The 26867-nt window shown below is 40.1% G+C and overlaps 1 protein-coding gene across 4 annotated transcripts in view; it reads left to right on the forward strand.

Moving 5' to 3' along the window:
* The window catches only part of dock11 (dedicator of cytokinesis 11), a 79068-nt gene that overhangs the window by 38745 nt on the left and 13456 nt on the right, over nucleotides 1-26867 (forward strand). For 2 of the 4 annotated variants that reach the window (XM_032583054.1, XM_032583052.1), the window contains exons 28-45: nucleotides 1298-1444; nucleotides 1709-1792; nucleotides 2225-2336; nucleotides 2646-2684; nucleotides 4900-5081; nucleotides 6209-6322; nucleotides 8192-8267; nucleotides 9147-9235; nucleotides 13324-13444; nucleotides 13516-13582; nucleotides 13802-13849; nucleotides 14988-15133; nucleotides 18257-18372; nucleotides 18455-18592; nucleotides 21391-21573; nucleotides 21747-21860; nucleotides 23560-23775; nucleotides 25440-25497. In XM_032583054.1, the coding sequence (XP_032438945.1) occupies nucleotides 1298-1444; nucleotides 1709-1792; nucleotides 2225-2336; nucleotides 2646-2684; nucleotides 4900-5081; nucleotides 6209-6322; nucleotides 8192-8267; nucleotides 9147-9235; nucleotides 13324-13444; nucleotides 13516-13582; nucleotides 13802-13849; nucleotides 14988-15133; nucleotides 18257-18372; nucleotides 18455-18592; nucleotides 21391-21573; nucleotides 21747-21860; nucleotides 23560-23775; nucleotides 25440-25497 (2050 nt within the window). Of the gene's footprint in view, nucleotides 1-1297; nucleotides 1445-1708; nucleotides 1793-2224; nucleotides 2337-2645; nucleotides 2685-4899; nucleotides 5082-6208; nucleotides 6323-8191; nucleotides 8268-9146; nucleotides 9236-13323; nucleotides 13445-13515; nucleotides 13583-13801; nucleotides 13850-14987; nucleotides 15134-18256; nucleotides 18373-18454; nucleotides 18593-21390; nucleotides 21574-21746; nucleotides 21861-23559; nucleotides 23776-25439; nucleotides 25502-26867 lie in introns of all 4 variants that reach the window. The other 2 variants (XR_004341868.1, XM_032583053.1) reach the window with 2 other exon arrangements.

Raw genomic sequence — 26867 nt, forward strand, 5'->3', positions numbered from 1 at the left:
AAGTGGTGTATTGTGATGGCATTTGGTTGTTTTTGACATTCAGCTTTGGAGTCTCGGGTTTTAGAATAAAATTAAGTATCTAACAATTTTTTTCAAAGTAAGGCAGATTTATAAAAATGAAGGTATAAAAGACAAAGTTTCAAAGTACATTTAGGATGTTGTATCTCATTGAGTTGGTCAAACATTCTGATATCTTTGCTGAGTAAAATACAGGCAATTATAGACAGTCAGGAGGAATAGTTCTCAGGTTCAACTTTCCGTCAGAGAATGGGAAACTATGGAATAGGATTTAATTATTTTCCAGGGTGAGATAAGTATGTGGAAGTACCGGTATATACGTTTCCAGACTTTACTATCAACCCCATAGTTTTGGTTATGCAAGTTGCCGTTACAGAGTGTTGCATGTTAGGGAGATTGTAGAGTGTCCAACATGTTTCCAGGTGGTGAATGCAGATGTCAGTTGGTCTCTTTAACCCTACTTTAACCAGGCCCGAACCTTTAAGCAGCTACACGTTTTGGAAAATCCAACAAGTTTTATACACAGTGCAATTGCATTAATTTGACATGTCCCATAGTAAAGGTACTATATATACAGTACAGACCAAAGGTTTCGACACACAGTTGTGTCCAAACTTTTGGTCTGTACTGTATATACATATACATATATATACACACACACATGTATATATATATGTGTGTGTATATATATATGTGTGTGTGTGTATGCATGTGTGTAGGCGTGTACATGTACATGTATATATACTGTATGTGTATATATAATGTTATTTTATATATTTGTTGAAACTGTGTCTATGTTGTGACAGCATATGAGACAGATAATCTGTGATAATCTTCTCCCAGTGCTAACTAGAAACAACCAATCAGAGCCAGGAGGCGGGTCTTAGAGCTGTCAATCACATCTATGATTGACATCTAGTTAGAATGGCCACCATTGATAATGGATAGGTGGTTTTCCTGTAACAGTGAGTTATTTCTCCCCCGTTAGCACATTGAGAAAGGCGTTCACAAGGTTGATTGACAGCACTAAGCCCCTCCCTCCTGGCTCTGATGGGTTATTTTTGGTCAGGAGCAGTGGTGGTAATAGCAGCGCATGGAGGAGGTAGAGGAGCTCCATCTTTTCACAGATTATCTGTCTTATATTATACGGTCACGACAAGGTGACAGCTTTAACAAATATGTAGAAAACCTATATTTTTATCAAAGTTACACACTGCAGCTTTACGTCCATTCTGGCTGAAGTACATGTAATGGAAAGGTGTTCTGCCCATCTCTTCAGATGCCACGGGCCCAACGTTTCCCAGACAGCTTTCACCAGGCGCTGCAGTCCCTGGTACTGTCCATTATGCCCCACATCACCATCCGCCACATGGAAATCCCGGAGGAAGCCAGGAGCATCAACTTGAGCCTGGCCAGTTTGATCAAGGTCTGAATGCCACATGCAAAACATGACAGCATTCGTTTCCTTTTTTATTTGTATTTTTTAATCAATAGCTCTTCACCATTTCCTTTTCCTCTTACACCTACGCAGTGGTTTATGAATCACAGGTTGACCAACTCATTTGTATCTATGAAATTTGACATGAGACGCAACTCGTTATTTTCACGCTTGCTGGTCTGTAATGGTTGGGTTTCCGTAAAGATACCAGGAATGTGGTATTAACCTCAGCCGTGTGCGTTTCCCTCGCAGAGGTGCATGACGTTCATGAACAGGGGCTTCGCGTTCGGCCTGGTCAACCACTACATGTGCCACTTCAGCCTTAAGGATCCAAAGGTACGTTTCTGTTTGACTTCCACTCAACGTCCGCTCCGAATGAGATTCAGCCTCTGCGTGAGATGGCATCTGTTTTTATTTGACAGAGGTCCAAATTAGATCAAAGCATGTGCTCCTCGTCCTCTGATGTGGCTTTTTTTGAAACCTCCGCACACAGTAGGCAGACGACTGCATTGTTTTCACTCGCTCTTCTCCATAAAACGTGCAGCCCGTTGTGTGTGTTGTGTCGGACTGTTTATTTAGCCTCCCAGCCCGCTTCGAGTTTTGTTTTCTCACATTTGTTTTGTGAGCCTCAAATTTGATTAACAAACTAAAAGAAACACAGACCTCCCCCACCATATTTGAACAATTGTATTTGCACAAGACGGGTGATGAGAGAGATTTGAATATGTGCCAGACCAAGCTCATGCGTTGCCCATGCCCGTTTCTCAGGTGCTGACAGAAATGAAGTTTGAGTTCCTAATGGCGGTGTGTAACCACGAGCACTTCATCCCTCTGAACTTGCCCATGGCGTTCGGACGCACCAAGCTGCAGAGAGTTCAAGGTGAGCGCACAGGAGCTTCCACAACACTGAGTATTTGTTCTAACCTGCGTCAGTCACACTTTGAACCTGCCTGGTAAATGACGTGTCACATCTACCTGTCATGATTCAGCCCCAGATTAGCAAATGTAACAGAAATTTGTTTGCCTCACCATGACTACGACCCAAACTGTGTTGGCGGAAACATTGCATGGATTGTTTAGCTTACCCCGAAAATTCTTTATTTTCACCTCACCCCACCCTCTCTGTTTTTTTATGTTGTTGGTTTTTTTTATGTGTGTGTGTGTGTGTGTGTGTTTTGCTTGTGGTCAGATTTAATACCGTACGCGACGGAGCTTTTTGGCCCTGTAGGTAGGTGACGCTCCCCTCTCCGTAACCGTAACACCCCCCACATTTGCCGCCGAGTGCAAACACTTTGCTCACCACTCCTGTTCTGACTGGCATTATTAATTATTAACCCTCCCGACCGCCGTCAGCCACCCCTCCACCCCGCTCTCCCTTTGACCTCTTAAGGCGCTCGTCTTTTCCGCTCAACCTAAACATTCCTCATGCTAGGCCTTCTTCTGGGTTCTTTGTTTTGCAGTGAAGCACTCTGCTGTTCAGGGAATCAACCAAGCCTCTTTTCTTTATCCATAATTGACTTTCAACTTGTAAACAGAGGCTTAAAAACATTTCTTATGGAGCTGCGGTTATCTCACTGGCTGTCTGAGCCTCTTCCCTCTGCATATTGTTCTCTCTCTGCCTGCAGCATTAGCCAAGATAATAGTTGCTTGGTTTTCAGGCTTTGGCTCCTCTTGAATTAACATAACAGATAACTTCTCCATCCTAGCGGACTCTTTGATCTTTTCTGATTACACGAAATTGAAAAGTTCCTGCATCAGAACTTTCTAATACTCTCCATTATGGGCAGGATTATTTGGGATCATTTTCATATTTGTGGAAGTAATGTCTCATTTGATGTGTTTTGTGATTTTGTTGCACATTGGTTTGCGGTGTTGCACTTTGAATGACATATTTTGCATTTGTGTTACCTTGCAACTAGTTCCGGTTAATTTCAGTGGAGTACCATGTATCGATCCGGTTTACGTCATTTCTGTTATTTATTTAATTTATTTATTTATTCTTAAGTACTTAAATAGAAAAATAGTAATCAGGATACAAGAAACATTCAGTTCTTATCAGGTATTAAACTGATATAAGTACAACCTCAAAAGCACATGACTTATTACACTGTTATTAACTGAAGCAATTCATACATAGTTAAAAAGATGAACAAATGCATGTGGTGATTTAAAAAAAAAAGTCTTAAATACAGCTTAGGCTTTGTAACCAGCAGTGTAAGAAAGATATTTCCCTTTCCCAGAAATGATTTAATCTAGCTGGTAAGCTCAAGGTTAGGAAACTGTAAACCAAAATCTCTCCATTCTTGGATGCTTATTCATATGTATGTAGAAAGTTGACAAAGATAAATGTTGGCCTTGTTCTTTACAAAATTCCTTAGCCTTTCTAAAATAGCCTAATGCTGCAATATACTATAGATCTCATTCTCTAGAAAACACTGAAGCTAGTTTGTGATCTGAAGTTTAAGAAACTGTAAACCAAGATAGCTTCAGATAACTCAGCTTTAGCTTATGAAAATAAACAACACTGATTTTTTTTTAAATATCTGTTTTAAACACAGCTTAGAGTTTAAGTTACTTTGTAACTTTTTAGTATTTCTAAAACTAAACAGTGAATGCTATGTTAAGCTAGCTGATGGGCGAGTTCAAGCTTAAATGAAAGTAGCGCAAGTTAGCTTGGAATCTCTGCCTTAGTGGGGGTTTTTTTTTGACTTGGAAGGACAACATGACCTTATGTAAAAAAACTTGCATAACCACTTCAAGTTTGCATAGCTCTCAAAGCACATGAGCGGAAACAAATAGTCTTCTATTAAACATATATTTGGCACATGCCAAAGAATAACTTCACTATTCAATATCGTGAGAACTTTGCGGAAATGTTATGGCAATTTTAATATGCCCTCTGATACCACTGATTATTACGACATTCCTGCTCATGACATCAAAGTTCATGTAACGCCATCTTTGAAGTATTCTGTTTATGAAAGTGTCAAATCACTGAACTTCTGTCTTCAGTCATCAGATGGATTTCATTTAACACAGAATGCTGGCTGTCGCATTCTGGTTGATTTTTGTTAAAGAAATAATTACACAATGGAATATGTAGCTATGTGTTGTAAGGTTGTACTTATGTCATAAAATAATGCCTCATGAAAAATAAATGATATTCCATCATGATTAGATGTTAAAAGAACATTAGGAATTTAAGAAGAAATTTTCTCCATGACTTTTTATGAAATGATGAATTATCCCAGTGAAATATAAAGTTCCCTGTTACCCAAGCATTTTATATATATATATATATATATATATATATATATATACAAAAAATAAGTTCCGACTTGCATAACTGGCGATTACTATTTTCTTCCTTTCATGCTTGTTGAAGTGTTGCTCGCTCCATCTGGCACTGAAGAGCTAACACTTCCTGTTTGGCCCAAACACAGAGCAGAGTCTGGAGTTCAGCCTGACAGAGGAATACTGCAGGAATCACTTCCTGGTGGGTCTGCTGATGAGAGAAGTGGCCGAGGCCCTGCAGCAGGGCCCTGAGGTCAGACAGCTGGCCGTCAGCATTCTTAAGAACCTCCTGATTAAACACGCCATGGACGACCGCTACACGGCGTTTAAGGTGAGAACAGGGAGGTGAAGCGAACGTCCACTCATCCATCCATTTCCTGTTTCTGATTAAACCCGTTTTCCACTCGCTGGGGGCCAAAGTGATCCCAGTCACCTTTTTAGAACAGCCAGGCAACATAACATGCACTTTTTAGAGCAGAGTTTAAGATTAAACCACATTAACTAGGTTTAACTTCAGTTAACATTAATGTAATCGTTTCCTCTAGTTAATAAGAAAAGTTCTTGTTTTCCTCCTTATTAGATCATGTTTTTCTCTTGTTTGCCCATGTATTTATTATCAAATGGCGCCTTCCATATTTGTATTTAAGAAGTTAATGTTCATTGTGACACACGATACCAACTGTACATAAGATTTAACGGTGTCTGCTGCTCTCCCAAAGCGATAGCGCTGTCTGTTATGCAAACAAGCCACTGTTGAGTGCAAATCCATCACTGATAGCAGCAGGTGACAGAAAGGCTTGGAGTGATACCCTTGTCTGCACTCCCAGTAAAGGAGTGCCATTTGTATTATTTATTGTGGCCTATCTTTGCATATCTTCTACAATACAGTCTCTTTTCTTTTTTTTTTTCTTTTTTTTTAAAACAGTCTTCTTGTTTTCTGCAACTGTTTCTGAACACAAAACTGCCAACGTTGTTTTCCTTTCTAAGGACAAGCTGTGTGGCTCTCCTTAGAAAGCAAATTAAAATAAATGATCCTGCTGCTTTTTGTTTTTGTTGTCAAAATGAAAAGAGGTCAGTATGCATTTTTTGGGGGCTCTTTAAATTTATTTATGAATTTTTTTTTGGCTTACATACTTTACTACATATTTCTACTATACATTTTTATCTAAGGTTTCAGACTTCATATAAAAAAATTGAAGCAGATATAAGTAAAGCAATAGTTCTCAATTAATTGGCCAAGATTTAGTTAATTTTGGGAAATCAGCCGATCTTCTCTGCCTCCGCAAAGGTCCGAAAATCAGCCAGCGTCTCCTTTCTTGTTCTCTTTACAATGTTTTGAGAAGTTGATAACTGAAACTTTTTGGATGATTTTAATCCTCATTTCTTTATATGTAAGAAGTATTAAATGCCTGTTTAGCCGTATATTCGGTGCTGATCTGCTCTTTTTGAACACCTCAGAACCAGCAGGCCAGGATCTGCTCGCTGTACCTGCCACTTTACGAGCTGCTCTACCAGAACCTGAAGCAGCTGTCGGCCCAGCCGCAGATGTCAAGTCTTGGACTTGGTCTGAATGTGAGTTCATTTGCCTTGTCACACTCTGACATGTTGTTCTGTTACTATTGATGAAACGTACCCTGAAATACAATCACAGTACAGTACCGCGGTTACCATTATTTTCAGTTTTATGCTACATTTCTTGTTATTATTTTTAAGTCCAAATCAGATTTCTTCAAAGGAAGAGAAACCATGATGCCACAGATTTATGATGCCCAGTCATGGCAACCTAAGTTCTTCCTCTTTCTTGGCTGAGGTTTTCATATTGGCATTATGGCAACATCCGATGAGTTACATTAGACGTTTCCTATTGAAAAGACAAAAGCTGAGGCTACATACAGAAGCACTGTGGGAACCAAATGACCGCTGAATGTGATGAAAATGTGATGACAGCGTGTTGCAAACCAACTTTTGCAGCAACAGCCTACCAGAACCATGTTCCGTATCGCCTTATCAGCAGCACCTGTAGTCTCCTTCCTGTTCAGTGTTGCCTCATTGAGTTGAGGTTTACTGACATTCAGTTGTGAAAGGTTGTGAAACAGAATGTTGATGGTTTGAGATCTGGTCTGGTCTCTAAGTCATTGAGACATCTTGACTTTTGTTCTCTTTTTTTCGACATTCTGTACATTTATGTAAATCTGAGCACAGTTACTCAGCATTCTCTACACATCACTGTTTACGTAATTATTATTTATTTTGTATTAATAAGCATGGTTATTTTATTTGAAATTTTACATAAAGGTTTGTTTACAGTATAATAACATCCCGTGTTCCCCTAAGATAAGCCATTCATGTAAATGGGACAGTGCATATAGTTGAATGTTCAATGTTGTCATAAATATACTGGATGTAGCGAAAATGCTAATTTCCATCTGTGGTTCCATAAAATGAACAAAACAAGATGCAAGACTAATTAATATATTATATTCAGTGATGGGATCTGAAAATATGTTAACCAATACAGAGATATTAACCAAGCCTCAGTGTACACAGACTGTTCTTCCTTCTTGCGCGGAGTTCAATGCATTAACTATAGTCTAGCTTTAGCCTGGCAGGGGCTAAGTAAAGCCTGGCAGCCCACCAGGCTGACAACACCGAGTTACAAATAAATATTTTCTGGAAGTTGTCTATGTTTTTTCAACTGAATTAGGACTATTTTGCATCGCTGAATCCTAAAGTGACACCCATGTTTCTCAGTCAGGTCAGGTTTTTATTCTAATTTGCTTTGGAGAAATTCAATCTTCTGACTAAATTGATAACATTTTTGTGACATTATCAGTTCATTTCTGTTAATATTTTTCATCCAAAAAACATTTCAGGAGAAAAAAAATGTTTTAATTAAATGTTACAAACTTGGATTTCTGTAGATTGAATAATAAACACTGATAAATGTAAGTACATGTGAACTGAACATGACGTCTTCATTGTGTAAAATTCTCCGTCTCTGTTCTGTCCTGGTGGAATCTCTCCTGCTCATCACTCATTGATCAGATTCTCCAGATGTGAGAACAAGTCCTGCATTTTGATGCTCATGTTGTTCCATAGTTCAGAAAGTTGACCTGATTGAGCAAAACCAATGGGATTTTTGGATTCAGCTCATCTAAACAGTTGAAAAACCCCAGACAGTTTTTTTTTTGGCTTTTGACCAGCGTAACACAGGAGGAAACCCTGTAATTGATAATGGGGGTTGAACCATTCGAATAGCAGCTATATGTGAGCACTAAGGTACATGTGTTGTTTCAGACATCCAAAGTATTAGAACAAAATGTTCCTTCAGTCAAATACAAACTTTGTCCCATTTTCGTTGCGCTAAAGTTCGGTTGAGTGGAGTAGAACCTGAAGTCAGCTCTCCGTATCTCTGTGTGAAACTGTCTCTGCGGTCCGCAGGGCTCCAGAGACGAGCTGATACCCAGCAGCTCCGCGGACAGCCGGAGGATCAGCACGGCCATGGACAAAGACCACGGTGAGTGGAGAGCCACAACTTGACCGGCCGACCTCTTCCTGTTTACACATCTCCCGGTGTCATCACCACAAGGGGCTGCCGCAGCGCCGCAGCTACATTTACGCAACACACAACTTAATGCATTAGCAGCACTCAGTGTGAAAGCCGCAGCTGGGCACCAGACAAGTGCGAGCGCGCTACATTACTGCTCGCTTGTTCTTGGCATTAGTTGTTCCACATATAGAACTTTCCCAGGCCGGACTCCTCTATCACATTAAAGACTTTTTGATTCGTGCATCACTCACTGGTGACATGAGATGAAAGTAGCAGCATAGAAAGGGCGCGGATCCCACATTAATATCAAAAGGAAGTTCGCCATTTTTCAAACACAGCGGACATTGGCGTGTTTTGATCAGTTTTGTAGACGGCGGTGATGACGGTTCATTAGGCAAGACGCTGATTTGCTTGCTGATTGGGTAAAGAGCGCAGGCGCCCTCTCTGCGTTTAGTGCTAATTACGATTTCCCAGCTGTCGTTTATTCAGCGTCTGAAAGGTGCTGCACGATTACAGCGTTCTTCTCGGTCATAATGACGTCTCAATCAGAATGTCGTTTCCTTAAAAATAAAACAACAAACAAACTCATCTTTTAATGTTTAATGGGCCGTGGCGCCTGTTTAGTTGCAAACGACAATGAAAATCAAAGCATCATCATCTTCGACTTTAAATCTTTCATATGCTTCTCAAAGTCGGTTTCACCACCTCCTGTTTTCTGCCGTCCGTGTTTACATAGTCGGAGTCACGCGTCGCTTTTGTGTAAAGTTTAAACTGCTGCGTTGGAAAGCTCTGCTGTGTCTCCAGAGAGCCGGTGTGACATGATGCTGTGTGCTGCTCCGGCTGCAGGTCTCGCGCTGCTGAACGGCCAAGCTGTGAGGAGAGAGGACTCCAGAGGCTCTCTGTTTATGGACTCAGGAGCAGCAGACAGCATGGAGGTGAGAAGGTTTCACATTAATCCACTGATACAAACAACAGAGCGGGATGAGAAATTAAAGTCCTATTCATGGAATCCCTCACAGAGCGGTAGCAGGACCACACTCAGTCTACTAGAACACATTCTATGAGATGGGAGCACAGACAGACTTCCAGATGTGGACAATCCCCCACCATCACATGCAATATCACGTTTTTATGATTTTAAAAAAATCTAATTATATACTTTATTTTGCACCAAAAATAAAGAGATTTCATCACTTTTTTTTTTTATTTAACATCCATTTCACCAGGAAGTCCACTTACATTGTACCGTAAACGAAACAGTTCCCCTCCTCAAGCAACTCTTTGAATTTTAGATTCAATAAAACATAAGTTTCAATATTACATTTTTCATATTATTGACTCGGAAAGCAAAATGTTGTGGTTTTTGTAAAAACATTATTTTTTAGTGTTTTATTCTCCCCCCCACACCGTGCAGTTTTAAAACTATTATTGCAACACCTTGTATAATTCAAAGCTTTACAGTCCCACCTTATTCACGGTGTGTTGAAGTTCTGCAGGAATAATTGTAAAACTTCGATGTTGATGTGGAGCTGGGGTAAGTGTGATGCTGGTACTTATTTGACATCCAGAAGCAATAAAAATGTAATTGACTCAAACCGCCTAAAGACAAAGGGCTTCCCCTCCTCCAGCTGCCTAAACACTCTGACCCTGTCTGCTGTCTGTGTCGCATCCACTTGGAAAGACGTAGTTGTACCTTTTGGCGGTTCAGCAGGTTCAGAAAGCTCGTCCTCTGCAGAGCTCAGACCAACATGACTAAGCCTTTACTGTTCCTGTGGTTCATTAAACAAGACAGACTCGGTTTGTTTCAAGTGTCCCACCTCTGAGCAGAAAAACACTGCATGTGAACATTGGCAAGTTCCTCAGTACAGTTCAGTGGTTCACACAATATTATTATTATTATTATTATTTATTTATTTTTTTGCCGATTTTCTATTAGCATAGAAGAACATCAACTAGACCCGTATTCTGGTTAACATATGACGGCTTCGGAGTCATATTCATGACATTTTGAACAGGTCTTTAGTTTAAATGCAGTGAAGAGAAGACACCGCCACATTCCAAGTTATTCTACGGTTACCCAGCAAAACCGAAATTCCTGGAAAACAGGTTGAAACAAGAGTCAATGCTCTGAGTCTTTACACTTTTCTTCTGCATTTGCTGCCTACACAAAAAATTATGCTGCTTAACAGCCGAGGTTTAAATAAAATTTGCTCTATTAGACCTATGTTGAGTCCTGTCTGTTTGCGGTTCACTGTCTGTATACACATATTCTCCAATTATTATTATATTTTTTTTTACACTTGTCTACATTTTATTTAATTTATTTTTAACCTTTCCATACACAAGTCAAAAAATGAAAAGCACAAAACTGGAAAAATAAATAAATAAATAAATTGTACAGAAATTTTTATGGAGCATGTCTGATATATGTGAAAGAAAACACAGATTGCGAAACTGAAATACTGAGGCGCAATGCTAGTTGACACACTATTGGCTGGGATTTGTAAAACAGCCAATCCAAGAGGACTATTGTTTTTTTTCTTGGGTTTGATTGGCTGAACAGCAAAATGAGGAGCAAAATGAGGAAAACTCATTTTCCTCATTAGCTTCAGATGTTAGAAGCTAACATCAGAAGCTAACATCTGAGAAGCAGATGTTAGCTTCTGCTTCTCAACGCAGGTTTTCCGGGGTTCGATTCCGAGTCTCAACTTATGTCTCCCCTTCTCACTCCATCCTCTTTTCTGTCAAATTGCTGTTCGAAAGGGTAAAAATGTTTTTACAAATATATATATTAATATATACTGTATATATATATATTTTTTACAGCACTGGAATGATTGCAAAACATATTAGTTGCATCTAATTCTGAATTAAATTAATAAATGTATTTTTATTTATTTATTATTTTAGCATTACTTAATTTTTTATTTTAACGTATCTTGCCGGCGTATAGCGCTCTCAGTTTTTATCTGTGGGTCAGAAAGTAGGTCACTTCACAAAAATGAGGGTGTAACATATTGAAGACAAATGCTCCAACATGATGGTGGAGTTTTGTGCTCTACTTTCTCACCCCAAAGGTTCAGAAAATAACTATTACTTTTTTCATTCTGGATTTCCAAATCCCACTAAAAAAGTTGGAAGAAATGTTTTCATTTCACCACCATGCCTGTGTTTCGGACTGGTTGTTAAGGAGTCCGGATGTGTTTGCACATGGGATAAATTTTTTTACAAACAAAGACGTGGGATTCTGATTTGTCTTAATCTGCGTTTCAGCTTTGTGACGTACGTCACAGATTCTGCGGGAGCCAGAGAAGCTACATTTCTGGAAACTGGCTTTTTATCTAGAATAGTTTTTAAACTGTAAGAATTGTTCTCTCTTTTTTTTTTTTTTTTTTTTTTTTTTTTTCAAAATTACAGTTTCCAAAATCTCTATGGTTATTTTTAAGTTAGCGATAATATGGTGATTATTGTTGACCACTGGACAGGTCAGTAAGCTCTCTGTCACAGCAGAGCAAAAGGGAACATTTGCTGATTTCCAGACCTTTATGTAGGTAGATTAGATTGATTTTTATGTGGAATTATCGGCCGATTGCAGATCCCCCAAAGTTAAGAAAATTGGGTTAGATTAATTGGCTTTCCAATTTATCTGTGCACCTTTAATCATAAGGTCAAACTGTGGTGAAGATTTTTAAAATACTAAAAATGGTCCAACTTATGGTTTGAAGTTATATCTCCTTTAAACCTTGACATCAGTGGAGGAAGTCTTAAAGTAGAGAGCCAGTGACTACTGCATTTAATGGACTGAAGTCCAGTCCAAAGAGTTTGTCACAGTCTACTTCCAGATTTTAGGACAGGCAAGGACCGAACAGCCTGGACACTCTACCGTCCTCAGCACTCATTGAGGAACTTGTGGGTATCGAACCAGAATGACCAACACAATCACATCGGCAGACTTGAGACACCGCCGTCCCACAGCAGTGCGCGACCAAGCTGGTGACCAGCTGTTGAGGTTTTCTATTGTAGTTCGATCTCCATTTATGCAGTAAAATAAACAACACTGAACAAGACTCAACAGCTGAGTTAAGCTGCTTGTCTTTGGCAGAGAAAACATGGTGGCGTTTTTCACCTGACGGAGATAATTCAGGAACAAATCCCTTGTACTTCCTACTTCTACATTACAATGTCAAACGTTGGGCCATATTGAGCGCAGACCCTCTAATTGTTGAAGGCTGGGGAATTCAATGTATGCATATTACCAGATATGCATCCTAATTCACAATCCAGTATTATCAGCTTGGCTTTACTTGCGCCCCCACCAGGCTAAGCGTTGTTTGTTTATTTTAAATATATATATATATATTTTTTTTTTTACACCAGTAGGAGTGACAGTAAGCTTCTACCAGATTTTTTCATTTAACAGTTTTGATGAATCATTCTTGTAGACAGCAAGAAAAATCAACTGAAATGAATGTAACCATGAACACTTTTCTCTGATAGTGGGTGCAAATCCCTGGTTTCTTGTCAGGACTAAAAAGTTTTCCCTGTCTGGAACTTAAACCAAACAAACTGTTTATAGACAGACACATTCATTAAACCAGGTTCAACAACAAAAACATCCACACACACAAAAAAATGCTTTGCAGTTGTAAAATGTGGATGTTTTTTGTCATTAGCTGCTAGTTTTCAAATATTTTTTCAGCTTGCTTCTGTTGGCGTTTGGTGACAGATTTGTAGCCAGCACGTTGGTGGAAATCCGGTAAAAACGGGCTCCGGAGCACGCCCAATCGGAATCCAACAGTAGCGATCCGACTGTTGTGATGGCAGCAGAGTCCCTCCGGCGTGTTTGAAGCCGGAGGAATGCAGGCAGCAGCGCCGAGCGCGCTTCATGGTTTACATTCCAACACAGAACAAACTGTTTTTCACGAACGCCATCGGACCACGCCACAGCTGCGATTTGTTGCCGACGCACCTCGAGTGCTGTCGTCGCCGCGGTGACCGTGTGCTCCTTTGTGTGTGCTTTCAGCTGCAGCGCCGCGGCTCCACCATGAGCAGCAGCGCGGGGCCGCCCGCCGGCAGGCTGGGGCTCTATGAGATCAAGGGCCTCCTGTTCTCCTTCCTGCACATTGTGAAGACCTTATCAGAAGGTCAGTCACTGACCGACACACCATTCAGAATACACCTCAGTGTCGCCTCATGAACTCACACTGTCTTCCAGAGACTCTGATGGCCTACTGGAGCAAAATCGGCCCTCAGGACATCATGAATTTCCTCAGCTTGTTGGAGTGAGTAGAACATGAAAGCAGAACCAACTCGCTCCATGTTGGCCTGTTTACACCCACAGAACTTTTAGTGAAACTAGGAACCTGTCCCATCACGCCTAATCTTTGTTCACGTTGTTTTCCCTGCCACCAGCAGGGAAAAACTTGTTCTCTGTTATGCAATGGAATAACAGTGAATTTAAGAGGTTATCTCCATGTCTTGTTTTTTTTTCCTCCCTCCAGGACTTGTATTATCCAGTTTCGATACATTGGAAAGAGAAGCATTGGCAGGTAAGGCGGCAGAACTCTTAACTTAAGTATAGCTTAGTCATATCAGCCGCATCTGTCAACATGTCATCTGACCCCAGGGTTAGTACTACAGGCCAATTTCTCAACAGATGACATCTTAACTGAGTTTACAGAAAAAGCCTGACTTTACTTGGCAGGTAAAACATGAGTTTCCACACTGGGTTTCCCTCTGGGATCTTTTCACATACGAGTGTTCATCTTCTTTGTTGACTTGACAGCAGACACATTCAGGATCATTGAATGCTCAGCTGAATGTAGCTACGTTTTAATTACAAATGTGAACAGTTTTGCTGCTGAGGATTTGTGAAAAACGCCACAAATCCTCAGCTGTGGCCTTTCCAATAAATAAGAAAGGCATTTAAAATGACACGTGAATATGTTTGTTCATGCAATAAGTCATTAAAAAACATAGACATTCTCATGCACATCCTCCAACTACTTCTTGTCTTTTTCTTCTTCGTGGTTTGCGCAGGTGGCGACTCGTGTGACGCAATAAAAACTGTTATAGCTGCAGTTTTGCCAAATAAATAAATTTTTTGATATTGCCAAAAAAAAAACTCCAACGCATCGGGGGAAAAACAAAATGTAAAAAAAGCTCTTTAAAAAAAAAAAAGAAAAAAAAAATTGCTGCATTTTCATTAAGAGAATTTATTTTTGAAACATCAGAAATAAATTTAACATTTCAAATTGGAAATTGCATTTACTTGTGCAATTGTCAAATAACCTTTTGACTAAACAAAATTATTTTGAAGAATAAATGAATCAATTTTGACTAACTCCACATCTATGATATTAAAATAAAAGCACATGGAAGGGTTCTCTGGTTCATTGGTCTCTCTAGATTGCTCTTAGGCCAATACAGTTTGACGTTTTTGACAAGTGAAAACAGATTAATTTTATTTTTATTTAATTTTTTACAAAAACTCTGATCAGTTACTAAGAATACACAAAATAAATTAAGTGATTGCATAAGGAATACCAGAAAGTGTGTGTAAATAAAAACAACTGGACACATTTGCCCGTTCTGTTCTCTTCTTTTGTCCTTCTACTGGTGACAAAAAAAAAAATTCTCATCACATCTGCATATTAACCAAAACGTCCCTCCTGCCTTCCGTTCCAGGAGCCAGGACGTATGCGTGTCGAAGCTCTTCTCCTCAGACAGGAAGTCTCAGACGATGCCGGCCATGCGCTTCAACCGCGCTAGTCTGATGCAGACCAAGATTCACCAGTTCAGCACCATGGAAACCTCCCTCACCCTCAACATAGGTAACCTTCTGCCCCGGACTGCAGTATGCAAAACAGCGTCTCTACGATGTTTACCCTCTCAACCGTTTCTCGGGAAGGAACTGTTCAGTAAAGTGGGAACACGTATGCAAAAGTGTTGGATTGTATTCATGTTACTGTGGGAAAAAAAATCAGGTTCTCTCAGTGCACTTGGTGTATTTCTGAAAGGGTTTTGTGAGGACATGAAGAGGAAATTGTAGAGCCAGCGATCTGTAATCTGTTGTGGATTTTACAGTCAAACTAAACCAAACAAGTTAAAAATGCTGCCTTGTAGTAATGGTTGGGTTCATATTTTAAATGGATTGGAAAATGTTTTCAAAATCTCACATTTATAAACTTTGACCTGGCTCTGATTTGTTCTCTTTGTAGGCTTTTGTTCATATTTTTTTTTTAGTTGAGGTGTTGCATGGTTAGACGGTTCTCGGCTGCATCTGGAAGAATTTAAAGAGGAACGGCAAAAACAAATGAGCTGCATCAGCAGTGTTTGCCAACAACTGATGTTGCTGTGGAATATCGTCTCTGCTGCTCGGGGTTTGGAGCTGTTAGCATGTCATGGCATTCCAATGGCATGCTAACAGTCTTCAGTCTGAGAAAAAAGAAAAATGAATGGAATACATGGCAAATAAATCAAATAGTAAAAAGAAGTCGGTATCATTATTACCTCGGTTTGAAATCATAAAATGTTTTAACGACAGTTTGGAAGTACTCGTCCTGCATGCTAATTTAGAAATCCTAACCATGTAATTTATTTTATTTTACTGTCAGCAAACAGTTGCAACTGCATCTGTGGCGAACAAACAAACTGCTGGCTCCAGCAAGACGGCAGCTATAAAAACATGGTTTCCGCTTCACCGATACACGGTAATTAATGAGATTAGGTGGCTAAACTGACAGTCTGTGTTGTTCTACCCTGAGCTCTTCTAAAGAAACACAAATAGCATGAGTGGCTCCCAGGCTGACCTTGAACAAGCAAAGGTACCAAAAAACAAGGGTGTCTGGCAGTGGATTGGAGCCAGTTCAGGACGGTGACCGCAGACGTAACCAACATGCCGACGAGTGCAACCACGCGTGATCCGTTCTGTCATTTACCTGCTGCCTGAGGATCTCTATGAAAGAAGATAAATGGCAGACGGATTGGCTGCAAAGCTCTGAATGTCGTCGTAAATGTAAACAGCCAGGTTGACTCCGTTGCAGACACACGCTCGTCCTCTTGCCTAACTTGTTTGTTTCAAGATTAGAATCGGCTACATAGGTTCCAGAGTAATGTGTTGTTGTTGTTTTTTCACATGTTCATAATATGAAGATAGCTGCCACTGGTGATGGATGACGTGGCTGAATGTCTGATGCCTCCTTAGGTCTCAGAGCTAGACCTTATGAAACATGACATCTGGGAAAACAAATCCATTTTAATGCAGTTTGGCCTTTCATCCACTCAGTTTAATATCACTAAAAATTTGTAGTAATAAAAGTGACTTGAGGAATTTGGGTTTTGTGTTTGAAAACAGAGACTTGGGGTCTGTGACCAATGGTGCGCCGATCCATCGACATACTTGCTTTGACAGGATTCCCATTGAACATCGTTTTGTGTTTTATTAACTTTTTATTCTGAAAGTAGTCTAACCTATATAACTGTAAACACAAATGAAGCTCCTGGCGCCCTGTTTAACAGGAAGTTGTGATTGTTTTGAAGCAGTCTGATTGGCTGACAAAAGTGTCAACTTTGCGCTGCGCTGCCCTCTATTGGTGTGGCATGTTTAAAACAACGCTGTATGTGGATTCAAACGTTTCTGAAATCAGTCCCGTGTGTCCGGTGTTATCTTTTTAAACAGAGATTTTCATTTTTATAAATACCCAGCACACCAAAGAAACAAAATATGTCACAGGTCCATTTATTATCTGTCAATTATGTGTTAGAGAAATAAATAACATCGCAATTCAAAAATATCTCAGTTATCCCAAATGGAATTTAAATGTTGTCCTAAATCTCATCCAAGTATCTTCAAAGAGTCATTAGGATCCAGAGTAAAGAGCGATGGTGTCGCTGTGGGCAGGAAGCATCTCCAGTAGCAGCCAGTCCTGTTGCAAATCTGAAGATGTCCATGAAACGCTATCAGCTCAACATCCGGGCAGCAAAGATGATATTTCATAGTAACATGACATCGTCGCTACTAATCCATCTCATTTGCTTTTGCGCCTTCTCTTCAAATCTCCACCTGAAACATTAAGAGTCTGGGATATGATCCGGGTCCGTTACGATGGATGGTTTCAACTTCCTCCTTCTCCTTGGGATTTGGGGTCGTAGTTCAGGTAGCGTTTGATCTTTTGAGATACTAATCAGCTGCGCCCAGCATCACTGTCCTATTAGTACAGTGATGCATCATATCAACTGTCTGAAAGTAAAAAAAAAAAAAAGTCAGAGCAAACATCCTTCTAGCTGCACAGCATCCAAAACCAGCGCGAGTTCTTGTCCAAACCTGCAAACCAAGAGAAAAATGATGTCGGTTGCGAAAATGTGGAAAAGTTCAGAAGGTTTATAAATATTTGGTTAAACGACTTTCATTTTGTCCACACCCATTTTGTGCCCAACAAAGCTTCTTTGTTCGGGCCCTCTGTACCACTGGAAGTGGAACACGCCTTCAGCATGATGCAGCCGCCGCCGTGTTTGACAGATGGTGGATGTTTCAAGCTTTCTGCTCATTACGGCCGTAATGACAAGTTTTGGTTTAGTTTCCACTTTAGTTTCTAGTGCAAACATCTTAGACAAAACTAACTTACAAGTAACTTATGGGAAGGAGCTTGTGTTAAGGCCTTAATATCCCACTGGCAGATTATTTCACTTATAACATGGGAAAATGTCATGTTTTAGGAGAAATGATCTGTCAGTGTAACTAGTACTTTTTCATTAATATTGAGGAATTATTATCGTAAAAATACTTGGTAGGATTTAGTTTTTTTGCAGTGTTGGTTCATCACTTGTCAGTCATCAAATTAGAGAAGAGGAGACAAAATGGAAAACCTCGCTTGTTTTGGACACATTGTGAATCTGTAACGTCAATTGAATATGTTTTTGTAATAAACAACACTTTCTTGTCTGTGTGTGTGAAGGGGCGGGGCCGTCGGAGGCAGAGATCCACCATCAGTCTCTGCTGGAGGGCAACATCTCCACCGAGGTGTCCCTGAGCGTCCTGGACGTCCTCTCTCTCTTCTCCCAGTGTTTTAAGGTGGGCACACACACGCAGCTCACACACCACACCTGCAGATGGACGCCATGGTGACGATGAGGCTGACCCGTGTACGTTGCAGACCCAGCTGCTGGACGGCGACGGTCACAACCCCCTGATGAGGAAAGTGTTTGACGTCTACCTGACCTTCCTGAAGGTGGGCCAGTCGGAAGCCGCTATCAGACACGTGTTCGCCGCGCTCCGAGGTTTCATCAACAAGGTGCACACACACACACACACACGCCCACACACACAGGTGACTAGATGTCTCAGTTTGGACACAGCAGGTGTTTTCCGTTTTATGATTCACATTTATTTTTTATTTTTTTCACGCCGTCTTAGTTTTCCCACTCTTGTATACAATGTTTTTTTTATTTCGTATTTACATTTTTAACTCTATTCGGGAAGCCCAGGCAAGTGAAGGGAGCGCACACGCTTCCCGAAAGACAACTTCCAAGCAGCATCCTGCGACATCAGTGTTTCTGCACTTTGTGGCTCCTACAGAGAGCGAAACGCCGGGGAACTGCTTCATCGCATCCTCATGCTGAACAGTTGCAGTGAGGCTTCATCTGCTGAACCCAAATGTTCTCGTAGATTAATGCTGCGTTCCATTTGTTCTCAGAACTGGGAAATTCTGACTTCCCAGTCGGAAAAATGATCTGTGACTCGGCATGTCACGATACCAGAATTTTACTGAACGATAAATTCTTCCAATCGTTATTGCAATAGACGATAATATTGTTGTGGAACCATTTTCAAGAAATGTATTGATAACGGACGTTCGGTCTCTGAAAAAACGAATTTTAATTTTGTGACGAACGTTTAACACTGAAACAGAAGACTTGTCACATTATCCAAAATAAAACACTCAAAATCAGTAAATAAAACAGAAATTTTTAAAAAAACTACATGCAACCAAAACCATTAATAAAATGGATCATGAAGTCTCTAATCAAATTGGCCTACAAAAAATATTGATGATCAGAATGGAAATGATCGAGCTGATTTTAATTTAGCATGCGACTAATTGATTAATTGCATATTACGACAGGTTTAACCTCCGGAGTCGGACTTCCCACTGGAAAAGTGAGAGCAACTCCGACCTCTAGTTATGACTTGTAAGGCCGACTTTGCATTTCAATATGGATGTGAGAATGTTAGGGTTAGGGTTAGCATCCGCAACTCTAAATTGAACAAATTAAAAGTCGTGTTTACTTATGGAAAGTAAAGCTTAAATTAATTAATTGCAAACAATGCCTCTGGCCGTCGTCATGTTGAAATTCCCACTTTTTAACTAGATTGCTGCTTCCTCGGGTCGCTGAGTTACCTGAGAAGCGGGTAACTGTTTCCCAGGTAACTGGGGCCAGTTACCCAAGTTGCACCAGAGGGCTGAAGGAGAGAGTTTTGTTTTGGTGCTTCATGCCAGTTAGAATAAAGATCCAGCAACAGCAGCTCCATCAATCAAACAACAGAAGGTTGAGTCCTTAGATCTTTCATCATCAGGCTTTCCCCCCCCCCTCAGCAGTCACTCACTAGTCTGTTATAATTATACCTGTAATGACGGCTGAACAGTTGATCGATGGGACGGTGTGTTCAGGGTGACGTTCCACTAAAATCATTTTGGCTGTTACTCAAAAACTTCAAATTTGCATATTGGACCTTTTACAGCTTCCTGTCGGCAATGGAAATCTTTTCTTCTTATCAATACAATATTTAGTGAAAGCTAATTATAAATCACTATACCAACATGATATTTGGTGGAAACTAAAGCAATAACTTCAATTCAAATGATTTCTTTCCTGTGCCTTTTGGTTGTTTTTCTGCTGAGATTTCTCTGTACCTGGCTTAAGCTTTTGGTGAACAGTCATGTCTGCAGCTCAATGTCCAAAGCTTGGAGATCTGTGGTATTTGTGGCGGTTAGGGATCACAGCCATCAATAAATACTTTGAGAACACAACTACATCTTTTAATAATTCAAACACCAAATATGGCTTAATATACATTAACACACACAGTGGTAACCGTCTTAGCTGAAGCCAACAACGACAGTCTTCCTTATTTCCACTCTTAGGGGAACAGCCAATCACAGGAGCAGCGCATTGCTCAGAGAGATCACAAAGAAACAAAAGAAGTGACTACTTTAGAAGGGTTTCCATTCTCTCTAAAATATGAAACAGAAGTTATCTTTAAGAGTTGACCGTCAACTACTCTTTGTACCGTCCCCAATAAACCGACCATTGATTTAAAGCAGTCAGATTTAACTACAGCAACTCTGAACAGTGGTCATCAGATAAATCGGAAAGTTCCTCCTTTTCGTGGAGCGTCTCAAAACCGTAAACTACAACTTCGACTTGGTCCGTCAACACAGCAGCGTCTTGGTTTCAGATTGGGATCAGATAAATTATGAGGCCATGTGAAGCATAACTGCAGATTATCTGGTCATTTCTGCTGGATTCCAGAAACCCTATCAAGGAATCTCTATCCCTGGTTTTTCACTTTTAGTCGTTGCTTCTTCACTTTTAACGTTAAGATCAGCTGTGTTATAGTACTTTGGGGAAAAAAATGGTCTGATTTCTTCTTCAGTCTTTCTCAGTAATAAAGAAATGTTTAATTATACATGTTAATGTTGACGAAGGTGTGAATCATTTTTACTGTTTGCTCTTTATCAGTGTACTTATGAGTTCTTCTAAATCCTGTTTCCTGTTTTGGCATGTTTAATGTCTGACATGGAAAACTCCGTACACACTCTGTTATCACAAGGGAGTTCTTAGTGGTATCTTTTTTATTTGTTTGCAAAGCAAAGATAGAATCAGAACATGACTCATGATGTTTTCTCCTGCAGAAAAGCACGTCCACAGTGTTTCATCCTTCCTGTGCATCGTGCCTCAGACTTATGCTTTCTAATGGCTTCTGCTGTTTCCTGCTCACTTCCCTCCGTACCGTTCCTAACTCTGTGTCCTAATCTCAGTGGCTGTCTTTGATCTGCTAACACACTGCCCCCTTCCGTCGCCCCCACAGTTCCCGTCTGTGCTGTTTAAGGGCCGTGTGACGCTGTGTGAGGACCTGTGCTGCGAGGTGCTCAAATGCTGCGTCTCCAAGCTGGCCGTCCTGCGGGCCGAGGCGTCGGCACTGCTCTACCTGCTCATGAGAAACAACTACGAGTTCACCAAGAGGAAGACCTTCCTGCGCACGCACCTGCAGGTAGGGCGTCGGTTCCACCCGATGGGGTCCGGTCATGTGCTTCTCTGAGAGACGAGTTAGATACAAGCATTCACAACTCTCACTTGACTTTTTCCCTATTTAAAGCATTTAAACAGTTTTGTTTTTCTTTTGTGTCCTGTGTCCTTTTTTTCTTTCTTTCTTACCCTCTCCAGATCATCATCGCAGTGAGCCAGCTGATCTCTGACGTGGCGCTCACAGGCAGCTCCCGTTTCCAGGAGTCGCTTTCCATCATCAACAACTTCGCAAACAGCGACAAGGCCATGAAGGTAGACGAGATGCTCCCTAAAATCGTCCCATAAAAGCAGGATTCTGCTCAAAGACACCCTTTGTGGTCCAAGTCTGATTGTTCTTTAATTTCAGATTTGATCAAACTGAAATCTCAGTGTGGTTTGTTTACTCCAAAACCTGTGCAGTTCCAGTTATGGGCCTAGAAGTCATATTAATACAGCTTTTAATGATTTAACCGGTCCCTTTTTACAGGGTGGAGTGTTTATATGAAGTACATATGTAAATATTTTTAAATGTAAGAATGGGATCCACAAGTCTGAACATATTGTTGGCTGTCTATCCCTGGTTGGATGTATCATGCTGTGGGCCTGATACGCTATCAGTGGTTCTAGTACAGGAAGGTCATGCTGAGTGAATTTCTTCTTTAATTAGAACAAGGTCAAATATATACATACACCCTCATCAACATTCGGATAAATGTTCTTCACACATTTTTTTGGAGTCATCATGAACTCCATATGTTTGGGTAGAAATATACCCCTGTGACTTTTGTTAGAGAATTGTTAAGCTCTATTTAACTAGCGTCCTCTAGGCAAAGTCAGAAACCTTTTCTGTTTGGAATTATTGTTGTCAGTGGTTTGCACCGCTAACTACAAAGTTAGTTGTGCTGCTAACACTATAGCACTAATCAGAAGGGTTAGTTCCACTAATGCTAAAGCGCTACACCAACATAGTATTTAGCTGAGTTGCTGAAACAACAACAAACAACACTGTCTGGCTGTTGATTGGAGGGGAAGTTGAGGGATTTGAGGGGACTTTCCCTTCTTCATTATGTTGCCTATTTTGTACAACGCACCAGTAACACTACAGCTGAAACCAGAAGTTTACATACAACCAATAGAAAGACACACACACACACACACACCTTTTTTTGTTTTTGTCTCACAGCCTGGAGTTAAATTAGACCAAACTGGTCATATTTTAGGTCAGGTAGAATGGCTAATGATATTTTTATTTGTTACATGCCACAATAATAAGGGAGAAAATATCAAATGTATTTCTTATTGTCTAGAAACAAAATCAGAATTTACAAGTTTGGTCTAAGCTGACTTCAGACAATGAGGAGAAGAAAAAGGTTTATGTGTCTTCAGGATGATTCTGACACCTCCGTGCATCACAGTTGGTTTAGTGTAAGGTTTGAAAACCCACACATTGTGGACGATGTGGCTAATTGGCTGAATTAGATCAATTTTAGTTTAAAGAAGTTGATTGATATCTGTTCAATACAGATATTGAACAGATATTGGTGTCCTAAAGCATGTTTTAAAGCTGCATACCCATTTCAAATGTGCATAAAACTGTCAATATTCCACCTAATGTCGACAAAACACAATTTCACAACTGTTGTGTTTCTATTTCATTAATTAAATTAAAATCACGTAAATTAGTTTGTTCACACGATAAGCCACTAAAAAACATGATCCTCCAACTGCTTCCTGTCTTCGTCTTTTTCTTCATGGTTCCAGTTTCGATATGGCCAAAAGCTTACAAAAGCTTACCTCATCGTTATTCGAAATTGAGCGAATTTATTTATTATTTATAAAGTGTGAAATTGTGCAATTATATGGTCAATAGAAACACAGCTAATATTTCTTATCATCACTGTGTTCAGTCAGTCTGTTGACACGTTTTCTGACATGAGTTAATGAAGTTTTGTGTTTGCCGCGCGCCCTGCAGTCCACAGCCTTCCCCGGTGAGGTGAAAGGTCTGACCATGCGGATCCGGACGGTTCTGATGGCCACGGCCCAGATGAGGGAGCACGAGAAAGACCCCGAGATGCTCCTGGACCTCCAGTACAGCCTGGCGCGGTCCTACGCCAGCACCCCGGAGCTGCGGCGGACCTGGCTGGACAGCATGGCCAGAGCGCACCTGAAGAACGGAGACCTGTCCGAGGTATCTGAAAAGAAAAAACGCCGGCGGCGGGTTCATTCCGGGCTCTCGCTACAAACACGTTTATTGCACTTTTATTTCTTGTTTACGCCCTGCGAAGGCTACGTGCTCCAACCGGTCATTGTTGTCGTGCCATAAAATTCTTTTAATATTTTCACTTTCTTTGTCACGCAGCAACAATTTGAGCAACAAGAGAAAGAGAGAGAGAGAGTTTTATATTTAAGAGGTTGAGACTTTCAGATACACGCCCTGCGTAAATATCTGCACAGCACTCAGGATCCGCCCTCTGCTGTCCTTTAATGTGTATGAGCTGCTGATTGAAGTGTTGGACAATAAAACCATGAACTGATGACTACTTTGAGACTCCAACTGAGTCAGTAATTAAGTAATTAAGGGAGAGTAGTTAGAATTAAAAAGCACAAAATAAGAATGCCCATTACAGACAGTCAGTAAAACTTTCATTGGGTGTTTATTTGGTGTTTGGACGTGTTGCTTCCCCCTAACAGGTCAGATGAAACAAGCAGAGCATGAAGAGCATCTTAACGGCATTTTATTAACAACTGCAAACATCATTCATCACTCAATGTGTCTACGGCCATCTTGAAACTATTTTAATTGTTTTATGAACCACTGGAGACGTACAGCCTTCTACACACTTGACTTGTTTAACCTCACTCTGATATTAATACCAGCCAATCAGAGCCTCGGGCCCACAGCATCACAGGCCCTCCACCATGCTTACCAGTTGCAATGAGGGGCTTTTCTTCATCTCCATCCAATGTTTCACACCAAATCCACTTGAAGTAGCCAGTTCCTGCATCACTAGGACCACAGATTTTTTTTTTCTGATCTCAAGAGATTAAAGTTGTGAAAAAAAACAGAATTCTGTTTTTCTTTCTTTTTGTGGCCCTAATCCTCTTCCTTTCCATTTAAAGTCCAAGCTGAACTAAAAAAAAAAAAAAAAATTATATATTTTTTCCTACCCTTTAGACTGATAATAATAATAATAATAATAATAATAATAATAAAACAACCACACAAGCAATATTTTTTGACTCCTTACGTCAGATTGAGCCTCTAGGAACTCCTAATTAATAATACATGTTTTCTGTGGCGTAAATGTGATGGAATACGGAGGATTACAGAGTCGGCCACCACCCAGAACAGACGGCATGATAAGGGAGGTAAAAATATCTTCGAACAAAGAGGAGGCGTGGATGTTCAGTGAGAGATTATACAGCTGCATTTAAAGATTCTAAAATGTCATTTTTAATGCAAACCCAGAAATTTTAACACATTTCTTTTTGGTCTCGTATTGTTCTTATATCTAAGTTTTTTTTTTTTACATGTTTAGTTTTTTTCATTTGGACACTTTTTGAAAATAAGTTCCTTTCCTTTGGTTTTATGTAAAAAAATGAAGCCTTTTAGATCTGATTGCATTACGTGTTTGTGTGTTGAAAATGGTTTTCCATCTGGCGATGCATCAACTAGCGCTGTCATTGGTAGGATGAGGTATGCCGTAGTGTTAGATTCCAATCCTGTGTGTCTTGGCCTCAGTTGTAAGCTGGTTTTATGTTCCTTTCATGCTTGATTCTGTTTTCCGTTCTGCTCTGAGACAAACTGAACCGATCCACTTGGTTTGTTTGTGCCTCTCTCTCTCTCCGCAGGCTGCCATGTGCTACGTTCATGTGGCTGCGCTGGTTGCTGAGTATCTGTACAGAAAAAGTAAGTCTGAACACAAACATGAGCCGTTGTTTTACCTCCACCTGAGGACTAATAATAACTCTGCTGGGTTAAAGCATCATGTTTGACCACGGTTGGCTGCTTGAGATTCCTGAGAACTAAAACTAGCAAACTGACGAAAACTGAAACTGAGTTTAACATTTTCGTTAACTGAAACAAACAAAAGCGGTAATTAATGGGGAAAAACTCAAACTAACTGGAACTATAACCATGCGTTTATCAAACTATCTAAAACATGCGGAAATTATAGATATGATATCCTTCATTTTCATGTTTATGAATCTATTTGTCAGCCTTTTGAACTGAGGTGAAATTGATTTACGCCCCATCAACACAAGAGGTTTACGTCAGCTGTCGGCAAATTACGGCACGCCTGGCTTACACTGGTCCGCAAAATGGCGACAACAAAAGTTGGGACAAAACACCAGTCAGCTGGTTGTTCTACAATAATTGAATATTTTTTTTGAAAATTGTGTTTTTGGTTGAGTATTCATGATTTTTTAAATTCTGCACCTAAAAATCAACTCAGGTAATCTAAGGTTACCAGAATGCAATCTTAGGTAAGATTAGGTAATCTTAGGTAAGATTACACTTAGGTAACCTAAGCATGTTTGTTTAGTTTTTTTAGCATGGAAAAACTAAAACTACTATAACAAATAAAAACTAAACAACATTTAACTAATAATAATGGTAACACTTTATTTGAAGGGGCATAATGACATTTTAATGAAATGTTGCACTAAAAGTTGCATCAAAAGTCCATTAAAAGTGTAAGCTTTGCATTATTTGGTCAATGACACTTTTAATGGAAAGTTTTAATGAAATTTGCGTAAAAACTCTTTAAAAGTGTCAACCTTGCATTAAAAGTGTCATTATTTATTTGCATGAAGACTCCTTCATGTTTATGACGGTCATGCCAGTCTTATGTACTCCCCTTCAAATAAAGAGATACCAAAATAACTGATAAAAACTAGAAAACACTCTAAGAACTAATGAAAACTAACTGAATTAGACAAGCAAAAAGTCACAGCGAAATAAAACGGAACTATTTTGTTCAAAAACTCAAAACTTTTACAACCCTGGACTGGACTGCAGACAGTTTGCTGCAAAACCGTCACTGGTCGGCCTGCGTGATCATTGTACTCCAGGAAAATGTCCTCCAGCATCTAAAGACCTTCCTGTGCGCCGCTGCATGCAAAGGAGATGTCCAGCCAAAACAGCTTCTCACAACTCGCTTCTATCTCATGCAAATCTCACCTTAAAATAATCTGCTAAGCAAATGCGAGGCTGCTGTCGGCAGTGACAGTGGGTTGTTTATCTGCAAAGAATCACATGCATCTTCAAGTTCTATC

Source organism: Xiphophorus hellerii, chromosome 14 (genome assembly GCF_003331165.1).
Source record: "Xiphophorus hellerii strain 12219 chromosome 14, Xiphophorus_hellerii-4.1, whole genome shotgun sequence".
Lineage (NCBI taxonomy): Eukaryota > Metazoa > Chordata > Actinopteri > Cyprinodontiformes > Poeciliidae > Xiphophorus > Xiphophorus hellerii.